General features: G+C 42.9%; 1 protein-coding gene across 1 annotated transcript in view; it reads right to left on the reverse strand.

Moving 5' to 3' along the window:
* Positions 1-24,936, reverse strand: part of LOC149471212 (uncharacterized) — a 140,708-nt gene that overhangs the window by 48,459 nt on the left and 67,313 nt on the right. Inside the window, exons 6-7 of the mRNA XM_089694238.1 lie at positions 23,561-23,715; positions 23,233-23,367 (exon numbers count right to left, since the gene is read on the reverse strand). Coding sequence (XP_089550364.1) covers positions 23,233-23,367; positions 23,561-23,715 — 290 coding nt within the window. The remainder of the gene's footprint in view (positions 1-23,232; positions 23,368-23,560; positions 23,716-24,936) is intronic.

Raw genomic sequence — 24,936 nt, forward strand, 5'->3', positions numbered from 1 at the left:
AGGTACCATGATGAAAACATTGTTGCACCTACACACGTCTATTAAAAACAGCCCCATTCACAGCCACAAATACGCATGGCACCACACTACTGTGCGGTTAGGTGCGACACACTTGGAAAATAACAAAAATAAGCCAACATGGCTAAAACATATCTTGAAAATATGGGGACTCTGATATCCGGCGACAGTCCGTTCACGAACGAGAAGCAATTCTGCACCCCTAAAACCAACATAGAGGAAAGGGATGGTCAAATTGCTGTGCTGCTTCCAAACCACCTCTGGCATGCCAGGGTCATTATGCAGGTCCTCGATGCCAGTTCTTGCCTGCGGCCACAAAATATCCACTGGCCACAAGTGAAGGTGAGTGGAGGACGTGAAGGTGGATTTCTACCAGCTTCAACCGCAAGCAGTACCACTCCTGAAAAATGAGAGCAAATAATCATTGACACGTCATCATGACAGTCAATTCTCAGTGCAGGCTATCTAGAGGGTCTTTCCTTTTTAACCATTTCAAGAGTTCAAGGAAACATTCTTGGAGCATCTACTGTGTTTGGAAAGGCCAAAGGTCCCCCCCTCCCCCAGGCACACTAATGCTTATGCAGGCCATAGACGGGGAGAAAAACAGCCGATTTTTCTTTTAAAAAATGAAAAATCGGTTGTTCAAGCGGCCGACGTTACCAGCAATGGTAAAAAAAAAATCGGCCGATTTTCATCCCGTCTACAGCCGGCAAAAAGTGTCCCTGCAGAGAGCTCCGCTATTTCTTTGACAGTTCTTTGACATTTATAGCGGTTGCAACAATGTATTTGTATCCATTTCGGATACAGATGTTTTTATTCGGAAACAAATAGATACAATGTTGCAACCGCTGTAAATGTCAAGGAACTGTCAAAGAAATAGCGGAGCTCTCTGCAGGGACACTTTTTGCCATACTGGAATTCCTCTCATTTTTCATCCTTCTTCTTCCTCCTCTTCTTCTTCATCATCATCCTCTTCTTCCTCTTCATCATCTTCTTCTTCATCATCATCATCATCCTCTTCTTCATCATCTTCATCATCATCATCCTCTTCTTCTTTTTCTTCTTTTTGTCTTCCTCTTGCAGGTCACTGCTCATGTGCAGATTTTTTATCAGTAAAAAAATCGGCCGATTTGCCCATCATTGCCGCGAAAATCGGCCGATCGGCAAATTCGGCCATTTTTTTCCAACTTTACCGAAAAAAAAAATCTGCCAAAATACCGAAAAACGGCCGAACAAATAGCCCACTAACGATCCGAAAATCGGCCGATTTTATTTTTGGCCGAAAAATCGGCCGATTTTCGACCCATCTATGGCCTGCATAAGATATGGTGTGGCCCTAGGGTCAATGTGTGTTTAGAATACTTCCAAAATGCACATACAAAAACACTCCATCCAAATGCATGTTGCATTTCTATAGCATGTTAAACAGAAGAAAAATGCACTTACATAATGTTAACATGCGCAAGTAAAAATAGACATAATCCACATCCTTTTATTCTGGCTTCACATACATGCATTGTGGTCTAACACCGCACTCCTGGGCAAATCACATGCAATTTGTGTGCGTTGCAATTAGAGACAAACATTTTGCACACCTCAAATTGCACCGCATCCGGGCCAAAAATGTGCAGGACCCTTTTTCAGGGTATGCACATGGGTGTGAATAGGCATGCCATCCAATTTGGCAAATCGCAATACGCTTTGTGTACCAATATTGGTGTGTTGGTAACTTCACCTAGAAAGCCGCAGCAGGTGGCATGAAGGGGTTGCGGTTGTGATGCGGTGCAGCGCTTGCACAGAAAACACTGCAAATTTCACATCGCATCTGTGTGACACCAGAATGTGCCAATATGTGGCTTGACAAAGCACAGTGGTCACTGCAGATTATTTTCAATCCATGTTTTTTTACACTTTTCATTCACTGGTTTAACTCAGGTGATCATTAATCACAATTATCTCCGGAGATCACATGCAGCCCCTCAACCATCTACACAGATCTCTGGAAATCTATACAGATCTCCTTGAAAAAATGTCTCCTCTCCTCTTCGGAAAACAATTGTCCTCCACCTCATAAACAGGGGGACAGAGAAGACTTCTCCTTGATAACTAAAATCATATTAATTATCTGTGCTTAATAAACATACACCAATACTGCAAATGCATTGTGCTGTCCAAGGCATTGCACACGAACGCATTGCACACTAGAAATGTCAAATGCGTTAGTGTGTACAGTGCATGAGTGTAACATGCTTTAGTGCACACTGCAGTGTACAACGCATTGCACACTGTAATACACTGTACAAAGTAATACCGTGTACACCCACACATTGTAGACTGTAATGCACTGTACTCTGTCATGCAGGATGGAGCAACGCATTGCACACTGTGATACCGTGTACACCCACACATTGTAGACTGTAATGCACTGTACACTGTCATGCAGGCTGGAGCTACGCATTGCACACTGTGATACGCTGTCCACTGTCATGCAGAATCCAGCAACGCATTGCACACTGTAATACCATGTACACCAATACATTGTAGAATGTAATGCATTATACGCAGTATACATGTCCAGATATTCAAAGATTAGCCATGAAGGCCTAGCTGGTTACCTATTTGGCGACCGCAGATAGCCGAATAACGCTACACTGCATCCAGGCAGCTCTGGGAGGGTGTCATATGACATCCTGGCAGAACGCGCTCTCCGTGATTGCTGTGTCCTAAGGACACAGCTGATCACGTGATGTGGTAAAGACCAATCACAGCGGCTTTTTACCATGTGATCAGCCATGTCCAATGACACGCTGATCACCGGGAAATGCATTTGCCGGGTCTTGGCTGCACTTTCATCACGCTGTCAGAATGTGTGGAAAGTACTGCCGAGAACCAGCAGTTATCAAAGCAGGGGTCGGCCCCGATGATCAGTGCCCACCAGTGCCACCCAACAGTTCCGCCCACCTGTGGCCAGCAGTGCCGCCTCATCAACGCACATCAGTGTTGCTAAATTACCAGTTTACCAAATGTTATAATATAAACAGACTTTTATTCATTATGAGCTATTTTGTGGTTTATCGAGCAAAAAGTGAAACTCACAGCAGCAAGTCAATACCACCCAAAGAAAGCTCTATTTGTCTGAAAAAACTGATACAAATTTAAGATGGGTACAATGTGGCATGACCGCACAATTGTCATTCAAAGGGTAACAGTGCAGAAAGATGAAAATTGGCCAGGACAGGAAGGGGGTAGGAGTACCCAGTAGGCAAGTGGTTAATATAATTGACCCATCAATACCCAGGAGCTAATGTACAGATAAGTAGCATGTGCACCAAGTGAGATTCTGCTAGGCCCCACCCACAAAATTACAATTACCTCTCCCTCACATGTTATAAACATATTTGCAATGGCCACAGTTACTTTACATATAAGGATCATCTCCTCAGTTGAGAACTGTGCTCTCGCCACGTCCAAATGCCAATAAAGTTATCAAAATTTTCAACCAACACAAAACCTCCAACCACTTCTCATCCACTTACACTCCCAACAACCACTTCCGGGTGCGCGCGCACCAGATGACGGACTTTTTAAACCTTGGCTAATATATATTTGTTGCCAAAGGCCAAAAATCAACATACAGTGGGGACTATTTTATTACTGTAAATCAAATTGTAGAAAACCTGTAGCTGGCTGCACAGTGAATGTGACATATTCATTAGTACATAACAATATTGTGGTGCAAGCAGGTTTTTTATTTTTTTGTTTGGTTTTGAAAAAGCCAGTTTGCACCCACTTGCATATTCACGCTCTTACAAGCTACATTTGAGTAGATTATATAAGTATACAAAGTAACTATTAAGGTTGTTCATATATTGAACATAAAATAAACACAAAAACATCGGTGAAACATTTATTGATCAAATATATCTTCATTTATTTGGTCAGCAGGAACAAGTAGGTACAGTCAATATCTTGGTGAGTCACAAAAATAGGATTGATGTGGCAAAAATAAAACACTCCTGCTCATAAGAGCTTACAATCTAAAGATACTTCTAATGAACTGTGTGTGCTCAGGTTATAGCAGGAAACAAAGGGGAAGATGAATCAAGTAACATTTTCGTGCACATAAGGTTTACTTACACAATCATTTAGTATAAAGATCCATTCACAAAAAAGTCTACACATCAAAATATAAAGAAAACAAGACATATGTGAAAAACCCCTCCCACCTCTACAAATCCCCTCCCACCTCTACAAATCCCCTACACATACATTTGTCAGCAGGTTTGTCAGAAAAATGCATTGGAGTCTCAATAAGCAAACAAAATTAAAACAAGAGCAGATTTTAAACAAAATGATTGACATGTGTGAGGCTTTCAATGCAAAGAGAAAAAACACAATCATTGTGCAATAACACACAAACACTTTACAAGGCCGAAAATATGCCACCATTTCCAGCCCACTTCCAAACACAGCCTGAGTGGTGTCTGGGGCAATTCAGCACAAAATCTCCCTCCCCAAACACAGCCTGAGTGGTGTCTGGGGCAATTCAGCACAAAATCTCTTCCTCCCCCAAACCTCTACAAGCAAGGACTTAGTCACAAACCACCCGGCCTAGTAACAGGCCAAATCACTCCCTGCTGCACGTCTTTATATAAGCTAGGTTGTATTTGGAGCGCCAAACAAGGCCCCACACCCAATTAAGCCACACCCACCACTGACCTTAGTTTGGTCAGTGAAAGTGTTTTCACCTGATGAATCCGCCTCCTACCTGCATTAACCCTTGGTATACAGGCCCCACAAATCAGAAAGAAATATACAGTGAAATGTACGTGTGCAGCATACAACAGAACATTGAGCAGGGATGTGAAAGGGAACCCCAATTGGAACCGTTATTGCTACTATGGTCACAATTCCCTCCAGATTCTCGCATGAGTTAAGACAGTCACATGACCACATCTTGTATGCAATACTGAAAATGACAAATCGATTTGACTAGTATAGTGAATTTCCCATCAATTGGTAAAACACTCCAGAAATCAAACATCACCAAAGCTGATTTTCAAATAATGCAACTTACAGTAAAGTTGACCATTTCAATGCAATTTTCAAGACATCTGACACAGATCTCTATGCAAATTGCCACTAAAGTAGAACATGTACTACTATAGAAATCAGTGTTTGAAACACACCCATGTGGTCGCTCTAATAGCAGACAATAGGGTGCGACTTTGCAGACAATTTACAACTTGCATGTTGTGCAAATCACATGCCAAGTCCCACTCAATGTGCCGCTATTGGAGCGTTCATATTGTTGTGGTTCAAACTTGGTCGGAGCCGCAAGTAATAATAGAGTAATGAATACACTACTTTTCATGCAATTTGCTGAGAGATCGGTGTTGGATGTCTTGCAAATTGCACTTGAAATCACCATGTACCCCGACTTTGAAATCATGCAACTTCTATGCAAGTCACATGATGTGACTGTGGTGTCAATAACACCACTTAGAAATCTGCTTTAATGTGGCCCCCAGTAACATTGTTTGCGATTGCCATGCAATTGGCATGACAGGCGACTTGCAAATCGTAGACCAAGTCGCACCCTATTGGCCACTGTAGGCTCTGTTCACATCCAATTGGATTGTGAACTCGTGCAACTTCACTGTGAGTTTGGCAATTGCCGCATCGGATTAGATGTGACAGTGGTGTTAGCCCCCAGTAACATTGGGTGCAATTTGCCATGCAAAGAGCAAGCTGCTGGCCATGCCAATCACATGACAAGTCACATCCAGGGTGTGCAATTTCAGGTGCGATTTGTGCATTGACATCGTACCTGATATTGGATATAATGAATGTGAGTGTATTAACATACACCATTTGTTGCAGCGAGAGTTCAAAGGTATTTGAGAATTGTGGCCATTTATTAGCAATTTAACATCTAGACTCAAATAGAAATCGCAATGCTACACACAATTGAAAACACAACTAGTTAGTAATTCTCTAGAAAACACAGTAAAATTGGCAACTTAAAGAGTAATTTTCAATTGCATATAGTGTGAGCGAAGCAGGAAAATCAACAAAGGAAATAAATCTTTGAAGGCGTGCGGTACCTGCCTGCTGGGATAAGGGTCTGCTATGCATTTGGGGGAAAAATGCACGCCAGGATTTGTGACAAGTTTGATGTGTGGATTCACCAACCGAGTCTTTTCTCTCTCGCTCACTCTTCTGAATGTCTCTCTTTATCACTCCTCAGTATGTATCTCTCGCTCACTCTTCTTCGTCTCACTGGCTCGCTCTTCTCTCTCGCTCACTCTTCTTCGTCTCACTGGCTCGCTCTTCTCTCTCGCTCACTCTTCTTTGTCTCACTGGCTCGCTCTTCTCTCTCGCTCACTCTTCTTCGTCTCACTGGCTCGCTCTTCTCTCTCGCTCACTCTTCTGAATGTCTCTCTTTATCACTCTTCATATGTATCTCTCGCTCACTCTTCTCTCTCTCTGTCAGCTCTTTGCTTGCCAAATCCTTCACAAAAGTGGGTGGAGTGTAAACCATCCTTATCAAATCTATTAGTGATTCAGGCCCTTATCTTATACCATTGTATGACATTCACATAAGGTGCAGCTTTGAAGGTGTTTCAACAGACAAGGCCTCATTCTAATTCACATTTTAGGGATCATTTAGACAGAATGCAAAGATGTTGCCAGAACATGTATGTGAAGACAGCCACACACGGAGATCATGCTACTACCTCGCCGGGGTTGGGATTCAAACCTACAACCCTAGAGTTGTGAGGCAGCAGTGCTAACCACTAACCCACGGAGCTACATTGCTAACCCAGCCTGTATTTCTGTGCTGTGAATCAATCCTAGGTCCCTGGGCATGGTCAGTTTAACTAGCCAGATATCTCCAATGTGACACAAATGTTGTGCTATGTTGCCAATTCAGATGTATGTTGGTTCTATGTATCCCAATACAAAGGATTGCAATACTAATACAGGCGTACCTCGGTTTACCAACGCCTCAGGGAACATCATATTTGGGGTACAAATGCCAAACCATTTCAGTTAATTGGTCTGTTTACAAATGTTTGAATAATTTGGTATGGGCATGTGGCCTGGTATGGTTCAGGAGGGGGGGAGGCGCTCGCTCGTCCCCCCCCCTTTCCTGACCTGCCGGGCTGCATGCTCGGATAAGTATGTGTTATGGATTTAGGGGGGTACCCCATGCTGTTTTTTATTTAATTTCAGCGTGGAGGTACCCCTTAACATCCATACGAGACCCGAAGGGCTTAGTATGGATGGGAGGGGGGACCCCACGCCAGTTATTTAAAGAACTGTTTATAAATCACTGCAATACTTTGACATTCAACTGTCAGTGGGGAAATCCGCCGACAGCTGAAACATGAGCGCTGCATTGGTTTTCACTACTAAAACGCCGCATGAGTTGATAACATAACTCATGCGGGATTGTAGGAGCGACAGCCGTGAGTTAATGTTTCATCTGTCAGCGGGGTTCCCCACTGACAGCTGAATGTAAAATAATTCCCTTTATTGCATAAATAATAGAAAAAAAGCGTGGGTCCCCCCTCCCATCTGTACCAAGCCCTTCGGATCTAGTATGGATATTAAGGGGGAACTCCACGTCGAAATGTAAAAAAAAAAACAGCGTGGGTCCCCTCAATATCCATACCAGACCCTTATCCAAGCATGCAGCCCGGCAGGTCAGGGAAGGGGGGGGGGATGAGCGAGCACCCCCCCCCCTCCTGAACCATACCAGGCCACATGCCCTCAACATGGGGGGGGTGCTTTGGGGCAGGGGGGGCTCCCCCCCCCAAAGCACCTTGTCCCCATGTTGATGAGGACAAGGGCCTCTTCCCCACAACCCTGGCCGGTGGTTGTGGGGGTCTGCGGGCGGGGGGCTTATCAGAATCTGGAAGCCCCCTTTAACAAGGGGGCCCCCAGATCCCGCCCCCCCCCCTACGTGAATGATTCTGCGGTACACGGTCCGCAGACTCATTCACAAAAAAACTAAGTGTGGTGTAAAAAAAACACAGTACAGGGTCTTTGACAAGTCCTTTATTAAAACAATGTCCCCCGAAGTAGATCCAACGTCAATCGCGGCGGCGGCAGGGACCCGAAAAAAAAAATAAAAGTTCCGCTCCCGTCGGAGGCTTCCAGCCTAGTGAAGAAGAGGCTAGCTGACAGTTCTTATATAGGTATGGGGCGGGGCCAGCTGGGGACATCATCTGAGTGACCCGCCCCATGTCACATGCTTGCTGTTCCCGGCTGGCCCCGCCCCATACCTATATAAGAAATGTCAGACTGTCTCCTGCATTCAGCTAGTTAGCCTCAGTGGAGAGACAGGGTGACATTTCTCAAATAGGTAAGGGGCGGGGATGATGTGCCCGGCTGGCCCCGCCCCATACCTATATAAGAACTGTCAGCTAGCCTCTTCTTCACAAGGCTGGAAGCCTCGGACGGGAGCGGAACCTTTTTTTTTTTTCTTTTTTCGGGTCCCTGCCGCCGCCGCCGCGATTGACGTTGGATCTACTTCGGGGGACATTGTTTTAATAAAGGACTTGTCAAAGACCCTGTACTGTGTTTTTTTTACACCACACTTAGTTTTTTTGTGAATGAGTCTGCGGACCGTGTACCGCAGAATCATTCACGTAGGGGGGGGGCGGGATCTGGGGGCCCCCTTGTTAAAGGGGGCTTCCAGATTCTGATAAGCCCCCCGCCTGCAGACCCCCACAACCACCGGCCAGGGTTGTGGGGAAGAGGCCCTTGTCCTCATCAACATGGGGACAAGGTGCTTTGGGGGGGGGAGCCCCCCTGCCCCAAAGCACCCCCCCCATGTTGAGGGCATGTGGCCTGGTATGGTTCAGGGGGGGGGGCGCTCGCTCGTCCCCCCCCCCTTTCCTGACCTGCCGGGCTGCGTGCTCGGATAAAGGTCTGGTATGGATATTGAGGGGGACCCACGCTGTTTTTTTTTAAATTTCAGCGTGGAGTTCCCCCTTAATATCCATACCAGACCTGAAGGGCTTGGTATGGATGAGAGGGGGGACCCACGCTGTTTTTTTTTTTTTTTTTTTTTATTGCGGACCTTTATTTTTACATTCAGCTTTCAAAATAAATTTTATCTAGACCTTCAAAATAAGTAAAATCATAACAGAAATAATTATAAAGGATAAGAAACAAAAATATAATCACTAAAACGAAGGAAATCTAATTAGATTACATGAAGATATGCCGAGTGCTGTTTATTAAACACAGTAGTCGCGACCGAGTGCCGGCTGTCAGAGGAATCCACACACAGGAGACGTGACCGAGTGCTGGCTGTCAGAGGACTCCACACACAGGAGACGTGACCGAGTGCCGGCTGTCAGAGGACTCCACACACAGGAGACGCGACCGAGTGCCGGCTGTCAGAGGAATCCACAATCAGATTCACTATTAGTCAGTGGCTAAAAAGCAAACGCCCATGGCAGAGGACTAAAAGGTGTTCTGCACATGCTCAGTTCTATCTGCCAAAGACACTGCACGGGCATCTAGATTTTTACTGTGTCGATTTCCTTGAAAAAAACGTTTTTTAACACATTCTTAATTTTTTTGGAAATAGCAGATATTGTTTAAAGTGAAGTCCTGATATTTGGCAAAGCAAATTTCTAAGTGAACATGTCTCTACAGTGATTTTTCATGGTGTTAGACGTGCTTCTTAGCAAGTCTGCTTTTGTGAGTCTGATTTCGGGCGTGTGTCTTTTTGTGAATTAGATTGGGCGTCTGCTTATGGGCTCTGCTCAATAGTGAATTAGGTTGCAGGGTCAAAAATGGACGGACGCCCATGAAAATTGGGCTTAAGCCCATAAATATGCGCCCACGCCCAATAGTGAATCAGGGCCAAAGTGTTTAACTTTTTGTAATAAAGTCTTATATTTTACAAAAATGTGTGTTCCCTTTCAATGCCAGTAAAGTCCATTTGTTTTTTTTCTATGAAATTCTGAAATTTCCAGAGAATTGTTTTTCTATGCATATTCCACCTACCCTAAGACCTCATTCACAGGGCCCTGAAGCCTGTAGTCCATGAATGGCAGTTCAACTTCAAAGCACCTGCTGGCTGAAGTTGCATAAACACGCAGTCCATTCACAGACTACGAGCCTCAGCGCCCGTGTGAAACAGGTCTAATGCTGCAACAAAACAAAATTTAGTTTCTGCAAAGGCTACAAATATACAATTTTATAACAACTATTGCAATCAGTTTAATCTCAGAGATGTAGCAACACCTGGAGCTCAGCAACTGACAAGCTAGTGTTTATATCTACTATATATTGTATATGTCAAATGTTTGTAGAATATAGTTTGGAGCTAAGTAACTAATTATGCAGGCAAACACAAAAGATATTCATACAAAGAACATAGATGAAATATATATACTCGAGCCCCAGTCTAATACATATCTGCAAAAGGAATTCCACTAAAGCAGGAGCAGAGGGTTGTCCCAACAGACAAATTAGGGGACAATATAAAAATGTAGGACATCTGAAAAAAGCTTGTACAGACTGATTTATGTACTAGCTGCAGTTTCGGTACATCCTGTTTCTAAACTGCTGTATTAAAAAACATCCAGTCATCACAAATGAAAAACAATGCCCATTCTGCAGTGGATTCGGCAAGGATAAATACTACAAATGAATCAATAGGAAGCAGACATTAAAGGGGCAATGGAATTGTTCCAGATATGAATTACAGCTGTACATTGTGCTGAGAAGCTGGCATTCTTAATACTAAGCTTTAATAACTCTGTAATATGGTTTATGGGAATTCAGTGTGTTTGCACTGCACTTTCTTCTTTGATTTAGCAAAACTTATAACAAAATGATAACAAACACACTGAATAAAGATTTTTATGAGATTCATGCAATGCCATTGAAATTTGCACTGTATTACAATGATAATTTGTAGAAATACTTACAACCCATAGATTACGTTTCTATCGACAGTTCTGGTTCGTGGATGAGAGTTGTAAGGAAACATTTATGTTTACAAGAGTACAGCCTTTCGCTGCTATGGTAGGCTGTACGCAGCACCAGTGGCTCTCCAAGCACGGGAAAGCATTGAGAAATATACACAAGATATATAAAATACCTACAAATGTCCATTTGCATGAACCCTTACTGCATGTTAAGAATATTTAAATAGTATAATGTCCATAGTCTGGGCACAGGTGCAGTTTAAAGCCTAGTAATTATTGAAAGGGTAGAAGTTAACACGATGACAGAAATTACTGATCAGAAGGTCAGAGATGTAGTACAACAAGAGAAAAAGATGCTAGTCAGTGCCCAACAAAATTAGGCTCCTTGCACATGTGGGCATCTAGTTGCATAGCATGCATAATGGCATTTTACTGCACCCAGGGAGCACATGTGCAGCATTCAGCTCTACTGCCTACAGCCTGTCAAAGTCTATGGCAGGCTGTGGTTGAATAGGGCTAAATGCTGTACCATGTGGCACTCATATTTAGGGCCCTATGCCTTCAGGGATCAATGAATACCAATGAAAGGCAGAAGACTTATGTTCCGGCCATTCATCTCTGAACGCATAGGGCCTTAAACGCAAGTATCACTTGGAACAGCATTCAGACCTGTCCAGTGTTTCAGCCTGCCACAGACTTTGACAGGCTGCAGGGAGCAGGACTGAATGCTGAACCTGTTCATCATGGGCATACCACAACACCCAGATGAACGCTGGGTAGTTAGACACCCCTGTAGATTACTGATCCATTAATCAGTCTGCAAAAACAATGGTTTTGCACAGAGCAGCCCCAATCTTCTTCTTTTTGGGTCCCCCCCGCTAGCTCCTTCCCCTGCCAAGTGCCTCCAATGGCAAGCCTCTTGCTATGGGGCACTCGAGCAGGCCCACTCCTGTGAATGGACATTGTCAATTCATTGGCTCACTGACTATGATTGATAGCAGCAGGCTTGACGCTGCTGTTTGAGCCAATGAGGAGAGAGACCCGGGAGAGCCGCAGCTCTCATGCACATCGCTGGATTGAGATGCGGCTCAGGTAAATATAAGGGGGGCTGAGAGGGGAACTGCACTCAGAAGGTTTTTTACCATAATGCATAGAATGCATTAAGATGAAAAAAAAAAACCTTCTGGCTTTAGAACCACTTTAAATGTATGTATTTCTGTCTTAGTACTTTTTGTTGTTGCTGTGTTTAGATCAGGAGAGGATTGGGCATTTTTTCCCCAGGGACAATACTAATAAAATATATTGGGTTGTGGCCCCTTGGTGAAAATTCTTCACCATTCAGATCAGAGTAGACCCAGTAGACCATGACAGCTGCTGGGCATTATGTAGTTACCTGCTTCCAGCACCAACTTTCTCTAGGATGTCATGTGATTGAATGCTTTGAGCTGCAAAGGAAACTGATGCTGGAAGATGTGAAATAGTGTATCACAATAAACTGTGTTGTTTAGGAACACACACCCTTCTGAAACTATGGCACTTTTTTAATTGAATTTTAACAGAAAAGGTAATCAGCCTTAATGCTCAAACAGGGAGTAAGTGTGCAGTAATTTGCCATTTATTAACAGGTGCAATCGCTTTTCAAGATTTAAAGAAGAAAAAAGATTTATTTTTCACATTAGATGAATGGCGGTACTGTCAATTAAACAATTTTGTTTCAAAGCTCCCACAACCACTGAGGACATCGGAGGACATGTATTCATTTGAAAACTTGTTGAATGTAAATATAGTTCCAAAATGAGTCACCTCTAGGATATATAAGTTATGGAAGGGACTGATCCTCCTGGGTTCTTGGAAAAAATAGGAAAAGGAACTTGGAACAGAATTGAATGAGCAACAAAAGAATAGAATTTTTAAACTAACACACAACGTGATGAATATGAGAACAGTTGAAATGAATTATAAATGTTTGGCAAGATGGTAAATTACACCAAGTGTGGCACATAAACAACAAGTAGATATTTCACTTTTGTGTTGGAGAGGATGTGGAGAAAAGGGAACAATGGCACATATATGGTGGGATTGCCCGAAAATACAGGATTACTAGAAGGAAATAATCCAATATACTCAGGAGATATGTGGGATGATTGTACAGAAAGACCCATGGACATGTTTATTCTTTAGTTTTGAGCCTTCAGGGAAACTACATAAAAACAGAGTACTTTATCACTTAATTAGCGCGGCTAAGGGCCTGATTCCCAAGCTCTGGCAGGCTCCGGAGCCACCAAGAATAAATGAATGGATAAATAGATTTGAAAATATCTATAGGATGGAGGAGTTATATCACATAGAGGAGGATAAATTGGAAAACTTTAGGAAACGTGGTGTAGTTGGTTAAAATTTAAAACATCTTAAACATACACAGAACTTTTCAGAGCTGAGGGGGGAAGTCAGGAGAGAGTTTAATGGAGAATCAGAGAGAGAACGTGGAGGAGTGAGGGAAGGGTTATAGATACAGATATAGACAGATAATTATGAGAAAAGATAGAGATGAGGTAGGGGGAAATGGTCGGGGGTACCAGGTCGGGGGGAGGGTAGACAGGATAGGGGAAAATGGTGGGGTAAAATGGAAGTATGTATATGTGAAATGTTTTTGTAATCAACATGTTCTTCTATTGCACTGGAAAATAAAATAAAGATATAATAAGAAAAAAATTAACATGTGCAATAATGCAAAACTGACTCAGGATGGCAAAGAGCATGCATACACTGAAGAGTAATACAAAACAGATTATGAAAGCTGCACAGACATGGAGCAATGCTCTGTGGTTCAGTCAGGGTAACATGTGGCTGAGGAGCATCGCCTATATAAAACTCTATAACAACACAGAATATAGCTGAGAATGCCTACTTTAGAAAAACAGTATGGAATATGTAGGCAGGTGCTGTGGGTGCTGCTGTTGTTAAGCTTCAATCACATGACGGCTGTTGTCTACCTCTGTTTCAAGGGGAACCTTGCAGAGGACTGAGTTGCAGGGTTGCCAACGTCCGTAAATTTATGGACAGTTTGTAAATATCGGCCTATTTACAAGCTGTCCATGAATGTCCATTATGAATGACTTTTAGCTGACTTTGGAACTACACATTGTGATGTCACAGCCAGGTGCGCGGTGACGTCATTGCTCCACACCTTTTTGTGAATCAAACTGCAGAAGTAAAACTGGAGGGGGAGCCAGAGAACTTGGGAGTCCAGAGAAGAGGACAGACTTGACAGAGGTGGTGATGAAGAGCTGCTGGCACCAAAATGCCCGGACTGCTCTGGACCGTGTCTGACTGCCTGCCCTTGCTGCACCTGACCCGAGCGTGCAATGGAGGAGCCTGGAGTTCAGGTCAGTGATAACTCCCAGCCAGCCAGGCCACACAAAGTCTGTAGGGGGGGTCACTGATGTAAGGGAGGGATAAATGATACACTAAGGTTCCCCCTTATATCAGTAACCCCCCCCCCCTTACCGTAGTGTATTCACTCTGTGGAAGGTGGTCTGTTCCCGGCGTTCCCCCTTACATCAAAGTCTGCAGGATTTACCAGTGCAAGGACCCTGATATAAAGGGGAACCCTGATGTAAGTGGGAACTCTGATGTAAAGGGGAACACTGAAGACTGATGTGAGAAGAGGCTATGGTGATCAGAGTCCTCCTTTACACCAGTTTGCACCATTCCCCCTAACATCATGGTCCACATCGTTCCCCTTTACATCAGGGTTCACAGAGATCCCTTTACTTTGTAGACTTTGATGTAAGGGAGAACTTTGCGGACTATGATGTAAAGGGGAACTCTGTGGAGTCTGATGTAAGATGGAACTCTATGGACTGTCATACAAAGGGGAGCTCTGTGGACTCTTGTGTGGGGGGCAGTGTTGGTAACCTCATGCAGCATTTTTTTACAGACAAAACATGGAAAATGTACTGTTTTTTATTGAAAACCTGAAAAACTACATTAAAAACTAAGACAATCAATATTTAAACAGTATAATCACATAATGGAAACACTGGCAATACCCATAACAAGTAATTACAAATTATTACACTTACAAAAGTCAAAACAGCATGACAAATTATCAACCTCTGATAATTACCAACAGTTGAAAAATCACTGATTTTTACAAACTGTCCATAAATTTACTAATGGTTGGCAATCTGGTGAATTTACAGTAGAGTCTGCAGCATTCACCCTTACATCACAATCCTCACCATTCTTCTTTGCATCAGGGTCTGCAGAGTTCCCCCTAGCACTGTAAATGGAAACCTGCAGAATTTAATGTAAGGGGGGGACTCTGTGCTGGGTTATATTTATCTGACCTTCACATAAAAGTAGAAATATGTTTTTTTTGCCTTTTATTATACCTGGTTGTAAAGTGGTTGTAAAAGCTGAATGTTTTCTACCTTAGAGTAGCATGGAATAAAACAGAATAGAATAGAAAAGTATAGAACAGAATAAAATAGAAGAGAAAATAAAAGAATCAAGTAGAAAATAAAGGAATAAAATAGAATAAAGCAAAATAGACAAGAATAGAAAATAAAATAATAGAATAGAAAATATAAAAATAGAATAGAGAAGAACAGAATGGAATAGAAAGACATATAATAAATTAGAATAGTATTATTCTATTCTATTCTTTCATTTTCTATTCTATTCTATAATGCAACCTAAGTAGGAATCCTCATGTTATTTCACTTTTATACCTTACTGTATTTATAGCAATATGTTTCCCTTTTGAATTTTAATTCCTTATCAAAATCATTTTTCATATTCTAATTTGAATAATTTGTTACGTTATTTTATTTTGAATTTGCTGAAATTTGTTACTATTTTGATGCAGAAATTCGGATTTGTACAAATCTCAGAGTAACAATAATTTCATCCGAATTTTGCACATGACTAGTGCCTGCATCAGGACATGGTGAGTAAATGCGCACTCAGCTAAGTATATTTTCTTTAGTCCACCAAAATCTGGCCCCATCTTGAATGGGATTTATTTGCTTCCCAGACCATCAGTTAAAGCAAATGTAAACACTAAAGTTGGCCATAAATGGAATGAGATTCAGCAGGTTCCAGGCTCCCTCCAAATTTAGATCTATCAATTGACTTCTCACAATCTGGAGAATTTCAGATTGATCAACGCTGCAGTCAATAGGCTGCATCACTGATCTGTATATTCTGACAGTGGGGTAGGAAGGGCAGTCTCCTGTTGTGAGAGTACAATGACACAGCAGGGAGGATTTTGGCACCCACTCCAATTGTGTAGATGGGAGAATCTGTTCAGTTTTTTTCGGCTGAATGAAAAAGATCTAGACCATATATGGACAGCTTAACTGAATCACAATTTATGCTAACGTATAACACTAGTTTGCTAGAGCACTGTGCATTAAAAAAAATTGCCATTTCTTTTTTTTTTTACGTTTTAATTTTTTTTCAGCCTTGGTTGCATTTCTCTGGAGCCACCTACTGACTACATGTCCTCCAGGGATGGCTGCATGGCATTTCTCAGGGAAAATCTGCTGATGGCGACATCATTGCACCATTCCTGTATAATGAGCATCAGCACAACCAGTTATAGGCCCCATCAGCAGAGCATGTGACAAAGTGACAAGAAAGGAGCACAATTGGTAGACAGGGAAAGAGCATGTAGGTCTCTCACCTACACATGGTGAGGGGCTCCTGGGTTGATGACTGATAAGGAGAAAATAAACTTGTTTTTTTCTCAGAATTTTAATAAGACCTGTTCTAGGAAAGAATTAAAAATGACAAAAGACAAGAAAGAAAACAAGAAATATTGGCTAGTTGATATAAAATTAAAAGGGAGAAAATGAAGATAAACTTTACCATTGGAGTGGGGGGGGGGGTGTTTTATCCTGTTGGTGGGTGTATGTTGGACATCTAGTAACTGCTGTATTTTGAACTTGCTTTTGATGAATTATGTTCATTTTCATGCTTCTTAATTTACATAAAAAAGAGGTGGGGTAGCCTTTTCCCCTTCGGCCAGTCACCTTTGGAGGAAGTACTTTGCCTGGCGTGAGGAAAGTTCTTGATTCTGGAAGTGGCCACAGGTTGTATTGACCAGCTGTCTCTGATGGCTAGGTCGAAGCTAGGATTTTCAACACTAGTATATCACCCTGAATGCAACAAGTCCAATATGACTGCCATAGACAATGTCCATATAACAGTTTTGCTGGTCCCTATGTGGTTCTTTAATTCCAAGACATCCCATTTTGCGTCCAAATGCAACTCATATTGTGTATTAGAAGGAAAAACTCTCATCTCCCCACAACTAATATTTTAGATCTTATGAGAAAAAGCAGTGTATCAATAATTACAGAGCTGCATTCATTTGTGTCTTTAATGTCTACCTAGAGTTCAGATTTAAAAAAAAAATTGCCTTAAACATACTGTAAAAGTTTCAACAGCTGTAAGAGTCAGAACAACAAAACATACATTTTGATTAACTGTTGTGGGTTACTACGCTTTTCACATTGATATTTACCTTATTAAATAAGCTTGTCTAGGCTACACACTTATTTGCCCCTTCGGTGATTTACTGTAAGCCTAGGATGACAAGTCTTTACACCACATGTCATTGCATCTGTGGGGTGGTGAGGAGGTGAGGTCTTGGGCTACACTAAGCACTGTGAGTGGGGCCACTTGCACATGGGGTACCTTTGCTCTGTTGTACTCATCAAAGATCCAGGACAAGGCGTGAACCGCTGTCAAGGAAACTCAACCTTAAGGTACTTAACTCTCTACTCCCATGTCAATGCACACATTGACTGTAACTGCATTTTGGAGGAACATGCTGAGCCTATGCCCACTCCACCCTTCCAGCATATTTCTGTCACCTTACTCCCAGTCACTAAATGGGGTCCTGCCATTCACCTAGCAGGGACCTCATGCGTGCACTTTGTCTTTCTACTCTTCCATACCTGGTGGTCAGGTTGAGGGCCTCCATAACGCAGATCTACTCCTGTTACTATGGGAGACGGACCATTAGGGGAGGGAGTCTCAGAGACAACCCCCCCCCCGTTACCAGAGTATGTCTCGCCTGGCACAGTTACCACTCTTCATGACAAGTTGCTTGTGCTAGTTACTAGACTTCCATTACCTTTGGCAACTACTTGCTTTACTCTGAACCATGTTAACTATTGCAGAGCTGTCCTCATACCCCAATGTGCATTAACTGACCCAAGCTTGTAGACTAAGTGTAGTGTGACGATTACTTTCATACACTCCTTTTAATACATTCAGACAAGGCAGAATAATGTTTGAAGGCTTTGCTAATAAAACTTCAGTGTAACACTTACTAAAAGCAAACAATTTTTTCCCTAACTGAACCTAACCGTAGCTGTGGCTACGCCATCATACCTGCACTAGTTGACAGTCTACTAATGTCCATGATGGCAGTATCCATAATGATGGTGTCTTCAGGGTGGACTGCAAGTCCCAGCAGCCCTCCTACATGACGGTGGTTGCAGAGTTCAGCAGCAGACCCTCACAACAGGAACTCACAGCTACAAGAGCTCAACTCCAAGCAGGCTCTCTGAGTACAGAGCCCTTCCCCCTTTTATTTACAGCACAGGGAGAGAGGCAGAGCCCAGAAAGAGTGGGAAAATGCATTACCCCTTCCCACTGGCTAGGCCAGCAATAACTAGATGCATACAGTAGGAAATCTGCTTACACACCTTTGTCATTCTTCAAAAATGTTGTCTTCCCAAGCATAGCAATTTAAATATCATGGTAATAAAAAAATATGGAGTGTGTAGTATTTTCAGATGTAGTCTACCTTAAAACATGCAAAGTGTTCCACCATACAAGCAAAATCTGGCCAAAGTTGGCTATAAATGGATCAAAATTTGGTTGGTCTATCTATGGCCGTCCCTGTTCAAGAGGAGTTGATCTAATGAAGGCAGCAGAATGTTCCCCATGCTTTGATGGGAATTACATCATGTGACCATCCTACTGAAAATGACCAGATTGTATCCAGTTTTACCACCTTTAGTTATTTTCTAGATCAAGATGTATTTATTGTATTTATATAGCGAATTACAGAATACATAGAACATTCCACATTAGCCCCTCATCCTGAAGAAACTCACACTCTACTGACCCTACCACACTCCTATACGCTCAAGTAAATTTTGACAAAAGCCAAACAAACTAATGGTATATTTATGGACTGTAGGAGGAAAACCAGGCACCCAGCAGAAAGTCAGGCAAACACAATGAGTACATATAAATTCCAAGTTGATATTTTTCTTGGTAGAATTTAAACTCTGAACTAAGAACCACAGCAGTTGTCTTCACTCAAGTATTAGATACATGGAGTCATAACTATAGTTTTGGGAATACAGTGAACAACTTCTATTATTATTATTATTATTATTATACAGGACTTATATAGCGCCAACAGTTTGCTCAGCGCTTTATATTATGGAGGGAGACAGTACAGTAACAATACAGTTCAATACAAGAGGGATTAGAGGGCCCTGCTCCTTGGAGTTTACAATCTAGGAGGGAGGGGATAGTGGTACAAGAGGTAATTAGCTGTGGGGGATGGAGTGGTAGGAGGAGTAGTAGATTCCAGTATTAGCTGGGGACGGGGTAGTCTTCCCTGAAGAGATGGGTTTTCAGAGTGCGCCTAAAGGTGAGCAGAGTAGGCGATAGCCTGATAGCTTGGGGTAGGGAGTTCCAGAGGATGGGTGAAATCCTTGAGAAATCCTGGAGACGAGCATGGGAGGAGGAGACAAGGGAGCTAGAGAGTAGGAGGTCTGGCGACGAGCGGAGAGTATGGTTTGGGTGGTATTTAGAGACAAGGTCGGTGATGTAATTAGGGGCAGTGTTATGAACGGCTTTATACGTCAGTGTTAGTGTTTTGAATTTTATCCGTTGGGCAATTGGAAGCCAGTGGAGGGACTGGCAGAGAGGGGTGGCAGATATAGAGCAGTTAGTAAGGTGAATGAGTCTGGCAGCAGCATTCATGATGGACTGTAGTGGGGATAGCCTGCGGTGAGGTAGGCCAGTGAGGAGGGAGTTACAGTAGTCAAGGCATGATATAATAAGGGAGTGAATGAGTTGCTTAGTAGTGCTCAACATTAGACCATTTCTATTGCCCCACCTACAGTATGCTTTTACCTCCCACTTTTGGCATTTGACAGTTGAATGGCGGGGGGGGACTTTAGTATCAATAGGTAAAGATAAAAGCCCCCCTAGAGCTTCCCACCTTACCCTTGTGTCCTGCTGCCATTCCTCCACCCCCTAATTAAAAAACAAACTATATACGTACATACCTTGTTTGTCCTGCAGTCTTCTGTCCACTCAAGTAACATCATGAACATCATGATTCCTCCTTTTTCTTCCTCAGGCAATGGGTGAGTCCTGAATGCCACAAAGAACAGCATCAACTAATGATGTGGTACCACTTTCTGCAGCATTCTCTGCGAGTCCAGGGTAGTTCATTGTTGCCCTCAAAGGGGGCATGTCCTTCATGCCCTGGGCCCACAGGAAGTGAGTTGAAAGACACTGAGTGTTATTCAACTCAGAAGAGGATCAGCCCTGGTCATGGAAGAGAGTGCAAGTACAGCCTGATCCGAGAATTCAAAGGGACTCTACAGAGATCTACATATTAAAGTGGTTCTAAAGGGATAGTTCACCTTTACCGAAAAGCTTCCTATGCAGATAAGAGGTGTCTGTAGATAAAAACAAACTGTGCAGCTCTGACTAAAGGTAAATAATGCTCTTGCTATATGTGTAGTCCATTTACATACCTCCTGAAGCCTGACGGGAAAACTCCCATGGCATTGTTAGGTGAGGCCTAGTTATTACTGTTCAATTCCACCATCACAGGAGTGAGCTCTCAGAAGCTGAGCTCAGAGCTACTACATCAGGGAAGAAAACCTGTGGTGGTGGAGGTGAGCAGTAATGACTAGGCCTCACTTAGCAACGTCCTGAGAGTATTCCAGTCAGACTTCATGAGGTGCATAAATGGTCTACACTTATAGTAAGGGTATTATTCAACTTTAGTCAGAGAATCACAGTTTGTTATTGTCCACAGAAACCCTTTATCTGCATAGGCAGGTTTCTGGTACAGGTGAACTAACATTTTAAAGTTTTTAATGGTAATGCATTCTCTGCATTAAGTTGCAAGACCTTCTATGCTGCAGGATCCTCCAGTCACCCCCCCCCAACAACTTACCTGAGCCTGATCTCGATCCAGAACTGTGCCTCAGAGTAGTGGTTCCCTTTGCTCTCTCTTTCCTCGCAGAGCAGATTGATAGCAATAGGAGTCATTGGCCAGGCCAGGTTCTCTTTATTTATAGTGAAGAAATGGCAGACCCAAATAGTCCTGCGCTTAGGGATGGACTCCAAAAGGATGAAACCACATAATAAATTTGGAATATGCACGCCTTGCTGCCCTCAAATGACCAGGGAAGTCCAAGTGTACTGAGCAGAAAAAAGCAGAAAGTGGGCACACTGGCCTAGTGCATTAAAAGTAAGTAATGTACTCACAAGATGACAATACAGTCAAAGGTACATCATATAAGAACAGCTCGGTCCAATCCGCACTGCTTGTGTGTCCATAATAGGAACTCTGGACCTCCAGCAGGCTGACGCATTTTGTGGACTTGCCTCTTTCTCAGAGCACCCCCCCCAACTACTTACCTGAGCCCAATCTTGATCCAGAACTGTGCATGAGAACTGTGAATGAGAGTAGTGGCTCCCTTTGCTCTCTCTTTCTTCACAGGGCAGATTCATAGCAATGGGAGCCATTGGCCAGGTCAGGTTCTCTTTATTTATGTTAAATGCGACATATCAGACTGGATGTCGCTCCATTTCTTCAAACTTACCCTATCCAAAACCGAGCTCCTGGTCTTCCCCCCACCCCGTGCCCCCCCCCATTCTCTCCATCACTACTAACCACCACCATCTCTCCTACCCCACACGCCAAAGTCTTGGGTGTCACCCTGGACTCCCACCTCTCCTTCCTACCCCACATCCAACTGCTATCTAGATCTTGCAGGCTCCACCTCCGCAACATCTCCAAGATACGCACATTCCTCACCCCAGACACCACCAAACAACTCGTACACTCCCTCATCATCTCACGCCTGGACTATTGCAATTCCCTTCTCACTGGCCTACCCAAACGAACGCTATCCCCACTCCAGTCGATCCTAAACTCAGCGGCTAGACTCACCAACCGCTCCACATCTGCCTCCCCCCTCTGCCAATCCCTTCATTGGCTCCCGATTGCCCAACGCATCAAATTCAAACTGCTAACTCTGACCTACAAAGCCATTCACAATGCCGCCCCGAACTACATAACTGACCTGATACCCAAATACTACCCTACCCGTGCCCTCCGCTCCTCACAGGACCTCCTACTTTCTAGCTCCCTGGTCTCCTCCTCCCACGCCCGATTGCAGGACTTCTCCAGGACTTCCCCCGTCCTCTGGAACTCCCTACCCCAATCCATCAGACTGTCACCTACCCTCCTTACCTTCAGACGCACTCTGAAGACCCTCCTCTTCAGGGAAGCCTACCCCAACCTCACCTAACACCCGACCTCACCTAACAACTAACCTCCTCCACTCCTCCCACCACTCCATCCCCCACAGCCATCTCCTCCTGTACCACCTTCCCCTCCCTCCTAGATTGTAAGCTCGAAAGAGCAGGGCCCTCGAACCCCTCGTGTATTGTATTGTTACTGTCTTGTCTCATGTTCTGTCCCCCTTGCTACTGTACAGCGCTGAGCATACCCTTTGGCGCTATATAAATACTGTATAATAATTATAATAATAAATGGATATATTAATTATATAAATGTATAAGGTATATTTTTCAAAAAGCACTCCAGGAAAAAGAGAATATGAAAAGATTACTAAATCTTTAACAAGAATAAGAAATGTTAAGATATACTAAGGTACTAGGTGAGTAACATCAATTTCAATTCAATTACAAAATATGTTGTTAATATTTTTACAAGCTATATTCTACTGTATGTTTTTACATTTGTGTTGATATTTTTTGTAAAAGTAAAATTAAAAATGGTACAACAAGCTTTTAGACAAAATACAAAAAACAGTGGTAGTGTTGAAACTCTAGCGCCCTGTGTGAATCACAATTCAATCTGAATACTGGCACCTGACCAGGACAGATAGTTCATTTACATCATTGAAGTATATGTTATTCCACTGTAAATGTGCTTTACCTTGTCCACAAATTGGCCAGCTCATCCTCAGAGAACTCAATGCCCATACATCGTAGCGCTTCTGAAAATTCTTGGAAAGTGATCAGTCCTGGTGGCTGAAGACAAGATGGTGGCAAAAAAGTCTTCAGAGATCCACTGACCCAGAAATAAATAAATAAATAAAATAAATATTAAAATTATTTCATACTATAGCTTAGGGCACCATTGTATATTAAAGTGAACCCAGAGAAGCTGGGGTGTAAAGAAATCCTTCAGTACATCAGCTCCTCCATCCTCTGTTTCCACAGCTCTTTTTCCTGCATATATATACTGTAAAATTGTAGCTTACTTTTTCTTTAACCTGTCTGCTAGTGTTTTCCACATGCTGTCATTGTCACTGTCACTACATGCATTGTTCATGTTGGCCTCCGTGCATTTCTGTTTGCCGACATTTCTCTGCAGATGTTTAGCAGCAGTTGGCTTTATCCATTCACTATTATGAGCCTGGTAAAGGTAACAAAACATAATGGAAATCGATATGATTTCTTAGAGGATGTCTTTATTTAGAGCAACAGAAATAAATGCCAGTGTATTGATTTGTCCACTGCAGCAAACAATATGACTTTTTTTATAGGAGCTGACACTAATTAGCTGTCATAGACACAAGATCAGAGCATCTTGGAAAAATGAGATAATGGTGAAATAGCAGATTATTATTCCTTCTAAAATCATTTTCAGCCCTTAGACACAGATGACTACTTCTAGCAATGTGCTTTTTTTCTTTTTAGATGGCAGGCACAGATTTTTTTAAGGAAGCCAAGGAAAAAATGTTTAACAATAATGCTTTGAAAAGCCATTTGAATTAGCTTGCTTTTTTATTCCTTTTATATTGTATTGAACAAAACTGCTTAGATCATTATGCTAAAACAAGTCATTTTCACTCTTGGTTTAATGAACCAGTGTGTATAGAAAACATCATGTCATGCACAGAAGTTATGACTGATCTAAAGGGATGGAATATATACATGGGAGTGATTTTACCAGCTAAAGGATCTGTATTTTGAGATTGGCACAGTGCTGCCACACAACACACATCGCACCCATATCTAGCAGAGCAGAAGACCAAATTATTCTCTAATACATTTACATATTACAATCAATTTTGAATGGAAAGAGAAGTAACAGAGCTAATGATGAGCTAATCTCTCTGCCACTCTGCAGTCCTCTTCTATGAACTGGCATAAGGACGCTGCAAGACAACTTATTGGTTCCTTGTGGTGCTTCTCCCTCTCCCAGTCTGAGCTCTGCTGTACAGGGACTGCAAGCGGCTTATTACAGGTCAAATGCAGGTTCTTGCACCACTTGCATGTAACAAAATACACTTAACAAGAATCCCTGTTGAATCCCCCAGGGGACAAAGTGCAGGTAGCCACTGCAAGCTAAAGCTCAATTTACAGCAGTGGCATCCCTAGGGGGGTGCAGGCTGCACCGGGTGACACCATCACAGGGGGTGCAGGAGCAGGATGCCAGCAGAGCTTCTGGGCTCTGTGAAGGTCCTGGCCAATTATTGGGGTGATCCTAGATTCCCAGCACAGTGACAGCTGCCCCGTTGTAGCGGTAAAATGAGTATCCCGTGAAAATATATATCCCCTGAAGCAACTGCGCATGTGCCGGTTTCAGGCCAAAGAAGCCGATCGTCGATCTCCAACTTTAGCACAGAGCTGC

The sequence above is a fragment of the Staurois parvus genome, unplaced genomic scaffold (genome assembly GCF_062004578.1).
Source record: "Staurois parvus isolate SC_StPar_1 unplaced genomic scaffold, SC_StPar_1.0 ptg000025l, whole genome shotgun sequence".
In the NCBI taxonomy this organism is placed as follows: domain Eukaryota; kingdom Metazoa; phylum Chordata; class Amphibia; order Anura; family Ranidae; genus Staurois; species Staurois parvus.